The 13,065-nt window shown below is 41.6% G+C and overlaps 1 protein-coding gene across 1 annotated transcript in view; it reads left to right on the top strand.

Moving 5' to 3' along the window:
• Positions 1-7,046: 7,046 nt before the first annotated feature.
• Positions 7,047-13,065, top strand: part of ush2a (Usher syndrome 2A (autosomal recessive, mild)) — a gene marked incomplete at its 3' end in the record, with an annotated part of 192,630 nt that continues 186,611 nt past the window's right edge. Inside the window, exons 1-4 of the mRNA XM_079292633.1 lie at positions 7,047-7,079; positions 7,564-7,778; positions 7,909-8,109; positions 11,199-11,355. Coding sequence (XP_079148759.1) covers positions 7,579-7,778; positions 7,909-8,109; positions 11,199-11,355 — 558 coding nt within the window. The 5' untranslated portion in view covers positions 7,047-7,079; positions 7,564-7,578. The remainder of the gene's footprint in view (positions 7,080-7,563; positions 7,779-7,908; positions 8,110-11,198; positions 11,356-13,065) is intronic.

The following is a 13,065-nucleotide window of genomic DNA, read 5'->3' on the forward strand; positions in this document are numbered from 1 at the left end:
TTCTCTGCATCTCGCACTCTCGTGGTCAGAAATCAATCAATGCAGGAGAAAGTTTCATTCCGTACATCACCTAGCATATTGTTTTGCCTATATGCAGCCAGGCATGTGAACTTTATATGTCACCCTTTTTAAGAGAAAAAACTAATTCTGTGCATATAGTCGGTTGATTCCCATGGGTGATAATATTTGCAGAAATGCCCCAAGCTAATAATATAGCCTTGACAGGGGAAAGGTGATTGGCATAGACATAGTGTGTTTGTGAGACTCGATGATTATGTGTATGTCCATTGTCAAGAGAGGCAGGAGGTTAATTCAATCCTATAGAAACGCAGCATGGAGGGGATTGGACAGCACAGCCCTGAGGGTGTCACTGGCCTCAACCCCAATAGGGGGCAGAAAGTGTGCACACACACACACACACACACAGAGAGAGACACATACACATATGGACTTTGTGACTTAAGGGTATAAAAACGGAAAAGCCAAATTGTTTTTATATCTAGTTTCTTTCTGGTGCATTTCATTTAGAGCAGGGGTCTCAAACTCATCTTCACTCCGGGCCACATCAGCATCACGGTTTCCCTCAAAGGGCCGGTTGTAAATGTAAGACTGTGTAAATGTAACTACTCCTAACATATTGGTAAATAACTCTCTGCATTTGATTATTGTTTATTCAAGTGTTAAAATATTGTACATGCAGTTATATAAATGTAAACATATATTTAAGCACATTTCTGTCATTATAACTTAAATCCTTTTAATTTAGGGTTAAGAAACCCACATTACTCTATCAAAGATCAAACTATTAAAGAAAATAGCAAAGACAAGTTAATACAATAACTTTGTTCAATGCTTAAAATCCAAGGGGTGCGTTTGCACAATCCCACATGAAGTATTTCATGTGTTTTTAAAGCCACGTTTAAAGTAGTCTTCAATGTACTCACAATACATTTCCATGTCACATGTACAGTAACCAGCCAAAGAGCTGCTTCTGTGTTTACGTATCTCATCATTATGTCTTTCTATCTCAGACTTTCTATCATAGTTATGACTTTCTATCTCATAACTTCGACTTTCTATCTCATAATTTCGACTATGGGGATATTTCTATTATCAAGTCTAACTTTAAAAAAATATATATTTTTTAATTTTTTTTGCTGGCGGATTCGCGGCCCACATAAAATGCCGTGGCAGGCCGGATTTTGTATAATATATTTATAGAAAATGCTGCATAAAACAAGGACAAGAAAGAGGAGGACATTTAGAGACGAGCAGTGATGGAGGGCGGTAAGAGGGATTGAGGGCATGGGGAGGGGAGAAGGGAATAGAGTGAATGGAGGGAAGAATGAGTGGTGCCTGTGGAGAGAGGGATGTGTGAGAGAGGTGTACGTGGAGGACAGAAGTGACCAAAATAGAGTTTAGACAGCAGGATGATGCAAGTGGCAGAGGAAAATGGAAGAGATAGCCTAAATAAACTTTACAGCACAGCAGAGTGCCTTTTCAGTCAGACCAGCACAGTTGCCAACTAAGCATGTTGCTGTGGTGTGTCATACATGCATATTTGATGCCAGCTCCTGCACTTTACATTGAATACTGTAACAGCCCCGGGGTGGTCAGGGGTGTTACTGGACAATATGCAATATTTATAAAGACACGGAGACGTAAAGACGTGGCAATGAAATACTTTACTGGGATATTGGGAACGACACAGCAGCCACACAGCCAATACAAGTCCGTTAAGCAAGAGAAGGGTCTAGGTGCAGTTCCGGGGTCTGATACACAAGGCGCAATTCTCGTACGGTCCAGGGATGGGGCAGGGGCGTCGTTCTCCTCCAAGCAGGGGTCAGTAGCCGGGGGCAATCCAGTGGGGGTAGTCTTCCGTTCCAGGGTCGTTGGCTAAGTAGTCTCACAATCTCTCACCGTCTTGAATGGTTTCACCTAAGTTACTTCCCCCGACTTCACATCTTCCTTCTCCTTTTATCTCCGCCCATGAAGCTCCCCTGGCCGGCTCTCTCAGGTGTGCCTGGTTGCGCTGATTGCCTGCTGGCACTAAGGGGGCGTGTGCAAAGTGCAATCCATTTCTCTCTGGTAGTCTGTAGTACCTTCCTGCCATCACTACTCCCTGGGCTCGCCCACCCCGGCTGCCACAATACAAAGACATTCATGAAAAATGTTGCCTATTCAAATTGCATCCCTTCTTATAATGTCTCTGAAAAAAATGACTGGCGGGAAGTCACAGTCAGGTTTCAGTCACTTCAGCTTTCAGTCTTGGTGTTGCTCTTTTGATCAGTATCATAGCCCTATGAATAGTGACAAAAAAACATATATGGTTTTTGTCCTCCCTTCTACATTTTAAATTAAACAGCCCAATAGATCCATATCTGACTGTGAAGGAATTGCTGAGAATTGAACTATCTATAAAAAAAATCCTGATCTGAGTTAACATAATTTGTGCACCAAAGTCATTTAAAAAAACAAATGTGGAGAATGTTGATGTTGTATTGAAAGGTATACGCTGTGGAGGTTTTGACCACTGACTCGTAGCATTATGGAGAAATGTTATGTGTCCCATTTTATATGTGTCATGCACACCAACAAGGACAAAAACGAGCGGCACAGATGCTCACCAAGGGCCCGACATTGTCAGGGCCTTTAAACCTATACATTCACACACATAAGCATATACATGCTAAGTATACACACAGACATGTGCGCACAAACACTGAAAATGATGAGCTTGCACTCACTGCTATTATTCAGGAAATACAATTGCTCTTGAATGCATCAGGCCTAAAATACGTGTGTGTGAGTGTGTATGTGTGTGTGTGTGTGTGTGTGTGACATTTCCATATGGAAAGCCTAATATTGTATTTTGCTGAAAAAAAAATATCCACAGCCCAACCATCAATTTATTCCACTTTTCCTAATCAGCAGCAAGGCCAAGGATGTCTCCATACATATTCATGCTGCTCTGGAGACTCAGAGAGACGATACATTTACAGCCCACATTTACCATATTACCCTTAATGTTATTAGACCAGCAAACACAATTTAGCCAAATATAAGTCATACATGAGTCATTTAGAAAATGAGACAATATTAATTGTGTGATCGTCATCCCGTTGTAATCCCGTTTGTGTGATAGCACTTCAATCTCAGGAATTGAATGCGCCTGGCTGAATAAATTAGTTCAATCAATGTATGAGTAGATTCTCTGTCACGTGGACACACTCTGTGCAAATCTATGCAAATGTCTTATGAGGAGAGGATAAGAAAAACTCTTATTGGCTAACAAAGCTCTTGATAATCACAGCCTATCTGACACAATGATGTCATTTTCACCCTCTCAGAGGAAAGTAAAGCGAGCAAATGATGGCGAGGGATGCAAAAAGAGAGGCTTCCTCACTCTTCAGGGTAAATTATCATTGTTTGGCGACTGAAGAAAGCCATTCACCAGTCTGCAATCATGACGCAATTTTTTATTTTTCAAATATGCAAATTTGCAAATATTTCCGATCAAGTTCATAGTCTTCTTCCTCCACTCACCACTTCCTCTGCTCTCCTTCCCTCTTTTGCATTTGTTTTCCTTTTCTCCAACCCTTTCCTCCCTACCTCTACCCTGGCCCCTAGCCTCCTCCCCTCTCCTCTCCTCTCCCTTTGCTCCTCTCTGCCTGGTATTGATTAGAAGGCGAACCTCTAATCTCCTTAAGGTCATTAGGAACACTTAATTAAAACCTAGTTAGAATGCCTTTGTTCAACCAAAGCAAATTGCAGCTGTTCAAACGCAATTAGTATGATAACGTAAAAACTTGTCGGCAGGGAAAAATATAAGAGAGGGTCTTTTTTGGTGGAAATGTTTACACAATTTAAATGCAGAGCGCTTAAGCACACAGTGGAAGTCGAAAATAAAGTATACTTGAGCTAATGCTTCTGCTGTTTGTGTGTGTTGATGGGATTGCTTTTATTTTGCTGGTGGATGTTCGGCTTTTTGAAACTAGAGGATTAAAGCATGTAACTGGCTTTGAGATTTGTCTAAAATTGTTTGTTTTATACACCTGGAGAAAAACAAAGACAAAATGCAATACAAAAAAAAGACCAGGTCAAATATATGATAAGATGATATTTGAAGGTGACAGTTTTCTCTTGTTGTCACGTTCACACAAATCGTCTTCTTCAGCAAATACAGATTTGAAGCAGAAGAAAAAAACAATGGATACTGAGAAAAGTGAGGAAACAAACCAATCAAATTCATAGTTTAGTTACTGTTTATTATAATGGACAGATAGAACAGTTTATGTGTATATTACATTGTTTTCTGTGATGGAAATTGGTTATTTAAAACTTCATTGAGACATTTTACAATGCATTAAGTCAACTCAGGTTACCACACTTCAAAATATTAATTTTTTATCAACCATATATCAAAGGGCATTCACGGCAGCTATACCACACATCATTTGGTCACGTTTGCATGCAGGGCTTCATCACAGACACATATTACTGTAAGTACTAATTTGTCTTTAATTGTTAAGGCTCAATTAATAGCACACATAGCAGGGAACCCCTGGTGACTGCCATTCCAATTGCTGACAGGGAAGACACCTTGCCAGCTCCTTTGTCTCTCATTATGACATTCTTGCAAGTTAAAGAGCCTCCTCTGTAATATTCCCAAAAAAATGAGCTTGAATTGACTTGTATTGACTGAGGGCATGTCTAATTGCTATTGCAAATGTTTTAATGATCATTCTTGTGATTAAACATTTAACTGTCTGTTGATGCATTATGTGTATGGGCAATTCCTTTTAGTTTGTTTGTTAAAAGCATTTTTAAGTTGTATACAGCGGGCACATATACACTGTGTCAGTGTTTAGAGTAGGCCTACAACTGAATGATAGATGCTCATAAGGAATTACAAATGAATGAATGACCCCAATCTGTCCACATGCATCCAAACGGTTTGACTGTTTCTATTTGTTTTTTCTCATCAGAGCCATAATGCATTTGGCCCACAGCCTTAAATGGTGATGTTGTATTTCAGTAAAAATAAATAATATGACAGATCTATGACATGGGTCACTACCCACACACTATTTGGATTTCGTTGCCTAGCGACGGCAGTAGTGTCCCTCTTCTCTGAGAGCCACTTGTCTGGAGCCCAGACGCATCCCACGTAGGTGGGGGGGGGGGGGGGTAATTGGGCTCAGTAATGCATCGCTATCATGGACCATATTTAGTCACAATCCTGTAACAACAAACAAATGGACGTGTCGCACTATTTATTCTCAACCCACGGGGCTCTCAAGTTTCAGTTACCTGGCTCTCACCGCTGTAACGTTGCCTCTGCGTTACTTTGCGCCCAAGTATCCTGCCGCCTCGAGCGCTGCTGGCCAGATGGCAGCTCGCTCTAATCTCCTTAGCGCCGCGTGCTGCATGTTCTGAACGAGAGAGCTACGACAGACAGAGAGAGAGAGAGACTGAGAGAGAGAGAGAGAGAGAGAGAGAGAGAGGGGGGAAATAACAGGAGCTTTGTCAAGTTTAGCTGTACTGTCAATCAGTTTTTTTCGGAACGAAGGACAAAATAACTCGCGTCATGTTTGGAGGGGACTATTTTTTCTACTGGAGCGGCGTCTGATCTCGCTGACAGGTGTGCGGAGGAACAGGTAGTTTGCTTGTTTTGCAAGACTCATGCCAGAGCAACAAGTTGAATGTTTTTTGACGCTGCATTTGTGATGGGGGATATCGTTTTGTGCTGGGAATCCTCACCGACAGGTAACCACGAGAAGTCACTCGATATTTCAGCATGTCACAATATCTGCATAGATTTACACATTTGCACGACATATAGCACCCGTTATTGGATACACTGTGAGCTTTCGGTCATTGTAGGCAAAGCGTTTCCAAGTAATTCAACACTAGAGATGACTGCACTGCTGGCCTCTTTTTTGTGTTGTCAAAATGCGAAATTGAAGCTGATAAGTAATGAAGAGAGCTTTGGCCTAAAGCCTCAATTTCCAACAAACTTATGTGAAAACTCGTTCTGTTGGATAAGGACCTGGAGGCCAGATGCCAGCGGAAAAAAGGTCATGTTTAATTCAATAGAAAATGGAAAGACGGGGAAAGCAATGCAGCAGTATCAGGTGAGCTGTGCCTCCATCAAGCTGTACATGCAGTGCAGGCTTTGGCTAGGGAATAGCCTGCATGGCATTTCACCCTCCTCAGATTTGTCTCATGTTGGATTTTGGTCTGACCACGTCTCTCTTTCCTTCTCTCCTTCTCTCTATTCCCTCTCTAGATTGTGAAATCCTACCTATCATGTGAAGGCTTTGGTTGTGGTTTGTGTGTGTGAGTGTGTGTGTGTGTGTGCGAGGAGACAGTGTAACAGAGAGCTAAGCTTTGTAGCCTCACCCTCGGGGTACTGGCCTGTAAAAAAAAAATGGCACTGGAACCATGAAACCATGACAGTCGTCACTTATTCGAGTGCTGCTGGAAGGCGTCCGATAGAAATCCAGGTTCCTGAACATCCAACGTTACCCGGGAATGTTGCAGAACCTCTGTCCAAGATTTTAGAACCTGGCACCATGCCGGACCTCTCGGAGAACCCGATGCTCAAATCTGGTAAGGTCAAAGGCCAGAGATGGCTGGAACAGAGAGGCAGCGAGGGAGGAGCGAAGGCAGAGAGGGTGAAAACGCAGAGACAAAAATGGGGTAGAGGAGTCGGCAGGGAGAGGATGGAGAGGGGAACGAGAGAGGAGCGGTGGGACTTAAGGATCAAATGCAACAAGGAAATTAACAAATGCCTAAAAATGAGGGGGAAATGCGTGGAAGGTAAAGACAAGAGCACGACAGATGTGTGTGGGATTTCTGGGATTCTGTCAGCTGCTGAAACAGAAGGTGAAAACCAGCAAAGGGAGACAAGGATGAGAGAAAGGAAGATTTGGCCTGTTTTTCCCTGGCCATTTTACCTGAAAAACATCACTGGAAGAGGGGAACACATGATGAAAAGGATGAAGTGGCGTCCTCTCTTCATCTGCTTCGCTCTCCTCCTCTTCAGCCTGTGTCCAACACCTGCTTCATCACAGGTACGAGTGGCTTTCAAGAGCCAATTGTCATCTGTGAACCAGAAACTGGAGTAATAATTAACAGCCAATGTATTCTACATGATTTATTTAATGACTATGAAATAGACCTTTGTCGAAGCAGACATTTTGACCTGTCATACTATAGGAAAAGCCCAGGTGTTACTAACGACATTAACGGTGAACCAGCATGCTGCTAAATAGAATCATCATCATCATTTATTTATTGATACCTGTACTAATATATAATAAATGCACTTTATACATACGGTACATGTGACGGTAAGAGGTTTGCCTGCAAAATGGGTTCTGCTATATCATGGCCCTTATTCTACAACCCATAGGCTGTTTTCATTTTATAGCACTTTGAATTCTCCATTTCTGGCATTTTAGTTCTCGGGGTTGCTGCCTCCCCAAATATGTAAAAGTGTCACGAGACCCAGTTTGAATGTAATTCTGCTAATTGTTTAACTGTCTTCCTTCTTAGGGACATTTCCCAAGAATGGAGAACATTGCTGCCTTCAAACTCGTGTCCACCTCCCCTTCTCGATCCACGTGTGGGCTTCCAGAGCGGAGCGGCTACTGTCGGTCGCCGTCCTCCCAGACTGAGCTGACAACATGTTACCAGGCCTTCTGTGTCCAGGAGTGTCCCTACAGATACTCCACACCTCCATACGCCCCGCTGCTACTGCCTGCACACAGGTGGGTAGATTGAATTGTTGGTAATGCTATGAAGGTATTTTAGATGGCCTTTCCATTAATGCAAATAAAACAACATAAAAGAGGTGCTTTTGAGTGCAAATATTAACACATTTACACTGTATCCCTCCAGGGGTACCTGTATAGGTGAAGACGGTAATGACACTCGTCCTGGGACCACTACCAGTTCAGAGGGGGTTCCTGGTGGATCCAGTAGTGTGCTCTTTCGGCCGGTCCAGGATGGATGTCTGGTCTCTCCCCCCTCACAGGCACTAGGAGCGTTGGGTTCCCTCACTCTGGCATTGTGGATAAAACCAAGCTCTCCTGGAGAAATGTGAGTTTCATTTTTGTCATTTCTAAGAAAGGAGAATAATGTGTCTGTTACATTGGTGGAGATACTGTGACTACCAATGGCATCTTAAAACACACAGTATATTGTGCTTTACAAAATATTTGTATTATTTAGGGATGGATGGATGGATCTTAGTCAGCTATTAGCAAAGGCCAGATATATAACCGCTGTACACAGTAGCCAGTTGGTGTGTGTGTGTGTGTGTGTGTGTGTGTGTGTGTGTGTGTGTGTGTGTGTGTGTGTGTGTATCGTGCGGTAACTTTGATTAGTTGAAAAGTCCAATTTTAGATGAAAGTAAATGTTCTCAACGTATCCTGACTTTACTTATCACAGCATATTTGAATAGTTATAAACACTACTAGGGCTGCACGAAATTCGAATGACTTTTCGAAATAAAGTTTTTAATATTTGTCGTCAATATATTATCCGGTGCTACTGATGTAATACAGCTCCCCGCTGGAAACGCACTGCTGCTGCCATTTATAGTCAGATGTCTCTTCTGATATCATATTTGATATGATTTTCATACAGTGACAGTGCATTGACGTGAAAGCCCTGTGATATTGATCTAATAACAAGGAGCAATCAGGGTCTGGTCAGGTCAGTATCACTATCGGGAAATGTTGGCGAACAACTGGCTGTCATGTCCCACTTAGACATGTTGTGTGTGAGAGACAGGAGAGAGTGCGCTGGTATGTTGCGGGCAGCGCTGGGACGGTGCAGAGTTACACACACTCGGATCAGTTTGCAGTCACACACAAACACAAAGCACAAGCACACATGGAAAGAGATCCGTTGGCTTTTCTTGGCAACCCCATCTCCCCCTACGGCAACACTTGAAGTAGATTGCTCGAACAACATGGGATGCTTTGGCATGAAAGTAAAAATAGGTTAAACACGCGGGATGTCTTCTCTATTTGTTGGTTGTAGTATTTGTTTGTCAAATGTAGCTCGCAAAAGAGTCCACCGGTTTTACCATGTGACTCCTATAACATTGTTGCACTCAAGATTAGGCCTGTCGCAGTAAGTAAGTTATCGAAAATCGTAAGATGTATGGAATGTCACCAGCATCATGCCAAAATAAACTGCAGGGTTTTCCCTACCATTATAAGACTTGGGCATTGCGCAGAAATAGTGCATCTTTGTTAACAATGCCTGAGAGTCCTTTTTATTGAATTCATGTTTTATGAATATGTTTTATGTTTTATTTTCTAAATATTCTTAAGACTTAAAAGTTCTTTGTAAGGGTGTACTTGCATTATTATGCTATTATATGATCGTATCAGTGGCAAACACTGGTCTTAAAATGACATAGGCATCGTTTAACGCACTTATATCTGTGACAACAGATATAAGTGGTTATATGAATGAATGGTTGTGACGAGCCGAATGCTTGGTGACTCTTTAGAAATACAAGGATCAAAATGTATTCAGCAGAACCAGAGATTCTATCTTTTTTTATTTCACGCATTGTTCTTCCTTGTCAAAACCGTGGGCCTAAATCACCCACAATGCAACTTGATTGCTGAGATTCGGGTGTGTCATGCTAGTAGCGGCGAGCCTCAAACAGAGGTTTGGTAAGCTCGCTTCTTTCTAGCTCCGCACTCCCAGTTTTTTTTTTAATTCTCCATCCTTCAGCGAACCATATCTGATCATATTAATAGATCGTTTAGTCATATTTCCCAGCATCATTTTACGACACTGTCTTTTAATATGATCAGAGTTTGTAGGCTCCGTTTGGACAAACAAAGAAAGACGATGCTCAGTGAGAAAAACAATCATCTTTGTGGATTAAACAAACATCTTTAAGTAAGCTGTTATGGCTTTGTTGAGGTTTCATAAGATAAAGTCTGTCTACATTCACATATTCCACAATTTACTGTGAAGATAAACATAACTTTGCAGTGGTGACGGGTCTGAAGAAAGACCCAGAGCAACACCAGGTTGTATGTGTATCCAGTAACTCACTGGATGTTCAGTTTAAATGTTGCCGTCAGTTGAATTTAACTCTGAGAAGGAGAATCAGGCAGAGATCAAATCACTCCCTTTACATTTCCTGCTGTGATTTTTGTTTGCGAAGTTGTCTGTCCGGGGATTTAGATGACAGACAAGTGTTGTCGTCTTGGTTTTCCAAACATGACGCCTGTATGGCTGAATGCATCTGAATGGAAGTAATATCCCCCCCCTCCTCTCACTCTCCCTCTCCGTCTTTCTGTTGCCGTCGTTGGCCATCAGTCTCTTGTTGTAGAGACGATCATGGCTGCCATCAAAGAAGCCAGATGAAAGGAGGTCTCTATCCTCACCTCTGTCCATCTCTCCTCACCCCTCTCTCTTTGTGTCTCCCTCTCTTTGTGATTTCACATCCCTCCCCTCATCTGAACAATGAACAGAGCCAGCCACCTGTTCTGACAAATCATAGTTTTTACTATACAAACTTCACTTCCAGAAACTGGTTATGAAGTTGTCTATATTGTTTGAAGATTCTAATTTTGAATGGATATATATTTTTAGTTTGGTCACAGGACAATAAAGCTTAGTTGAATCAGGATTCTTTCGTATACATCAAAAGTTAAAGCATCCTTTGACAAAAGACGCATTTTCATTCCAGTAAATCAGTTCACTTATTATCTCTATCTATCTCTTCGTCTCTCCCCACAAGCACACACCGGCTCCCATGCATACATCCATATGGTCTCTTTCTCATGCATACATCTCTCTGTGATTTATAGGGTATCGTATCTGGCTCTGGGTTCATAAAAGTCATGATTTCCCATAAAATGTCAGTGATGGTGGTTAATATGACACGTGGAGGGTGTGTGTGTGTCTGCACCCAGTGTAGCCGCTCAAACCTAGCAGTCATGTAAAATATTGATATTCCATGTGTAAATGTCAGAATGAGAGACTGTGTGTGGGAGTGTGCGTAGTGACTCTTCCTTTCTTCCTTACTTCTGAGTTAAGTCCGAACAACTAACCACTGCAAGATATTCAGATGGACTGTCTGAACTGTATATCTGCTATGGAAATAATTGTGTTTTCGTTATGTGTGTTTTTGTTCCCCCCCCCCCCCCCAGGATGCTGCTGGAGAAGAGCTCAGGGCAGCGGTTGATATTTTCTGTGACAGTGTCCGAGCAGATGGTCACACTGCGGTATGGTCAGACCCCTCTGACAGTCGGCTTCCGAACAGAGGGGAGGCTTACACCGGAGAGGTGGACGCACCTCGTTTTGCAGGTAACAATTCTCAGAGTGTTTAGGGATTCTGATGGTGGCTTGAGAGGCAGCTGCCCTGTTAAACACATCATAGTCGGTCAATATGAGAGGCACGTGATGTAGCAAGTATGTTTAACTAGGTGAGTTTATATGCATGAAACTCAATCAATCTACCTTAGAAGTGCCATCAGGTGTGCGTTTAACTGTAAGGAAATGGTCTCTTTATCACAGACATACTGTCACTCTGTCTTCTTCTCTGTCTAAGTTTCTCTTTCATTCTCTGACCATCATTTTCTCTTCCTCTCGACGAGGTTGTGGTAATTATACTGGCAAACATCTGCTTTGGCACAGCTGCTGGGGCCAGGGGCCACATATTACATCAGACACACACATACACACAGACAGACAATCCCTCACACTTTCAACACAGTATTTCTTTGGATTTTACTTATTCTGTTTAATCTATTTAGGTCTGTGGTTATTTTTATGATTTACTGTGTAAAACACAGAAATGTATCTTGTACTCATGTAAGGTTGTTTAATTTGATTGCACAAAGCTTGTTCTATAACGTGAGCCAATCTGAGGTCGTCTTTCACCCGCTGGTGAGCAACATAACCCTCGTTGAGCCGTGGAGTATAGGGCCAACTTTGGATGTTGTGTTTGAAGAATAACGCAACTGACAAATCCTACACATTGTGCCTTTAAGTAATATACTAACAATGTATGCATTTATTTTCGCTCTTTGGTGTTTCCTTACTGTCCTTTATTTCTCCATAACCAATTGACACAACTCTACATTTTAGGAGGCATCAGAAGTTAGAAATACAAGGCTGTCATGGACAAAACACGTCTTTCATAAGCGCTAATGGTTCTGGTGAAGTGGAGAGACTCTTGAGGCCCCAAATGTGTGTGTGTGTGTGTGTGTGTGTGTGTGTGTGTGTTTCTGGTCTGTTAAAGAGTATCATCTTACAGAGTACTCCACTGGACAATCTTTCTCTTTCAGCATTTCTGAATAACACCAGGCTACTTGTGGAAGAAGCATGGCCACCATGATGAGCCTTTTCAATATAAGCATCTATTAATGAAGTTGTTTGTTTATCTACTTTTTATCTATTTAATGTTTTCGCCCAAATATTTATTTGACCTGGCATATAATTGAATTGGCATTATTGTATTTTGTTAATTTCTTTTATTACCCCTCTCTGGCCATGACACGCAATGATAATGACATTATATAACCCTAATGATGACGTTTTGTGTCATATATTCTCAAATAACATCTATTTCTTAGATATTAAAAAAACGATAACTAAACCAACAAACAGATGACCAATTGTACTACGTTTCACGTAGTTATAATAATGTATTTGGTAAATTAGAAAGTCAGAAGGGGTAAAACCTATGTATGCGTTTGGTTATGTTTGTACAAGTAAAAAGATATTAGATACAGAAAAAATAGTATTGCAAATAAGATTGCAATACCTTCATTTATAGTTCGTCAGATCAAGTATAGGCAACAGCAGTAGGTTTCAAAATATTTTTTAAGAAGACATGCATAAATAATGCATGTATTTGTTTTTAAAAGTGGGTGCTCTGTCCATACTCCCATCTTTTTGCAGCAACATACAGTTCTATATTATTATCGACCAGCTCTCCTTTGCAGTTCTTCTCGTGTTGAGCAGCTGTTTAATAACTAGACATTGTTACAGCACATCACTCCCTCTCAAACC

This window comes from Melanostigma gelatinosum, assembly GCF_949748355.1.
Source record: "Melanostigma gelatinosum genome assembly, chromosome: 2".
Lineage (NCBI taxonomy): Eukaryota > Metazoa > Chordata > Actinopteri > Perciformes > Zoarcidae > Melanostigma > Melanostigma gelatinosum.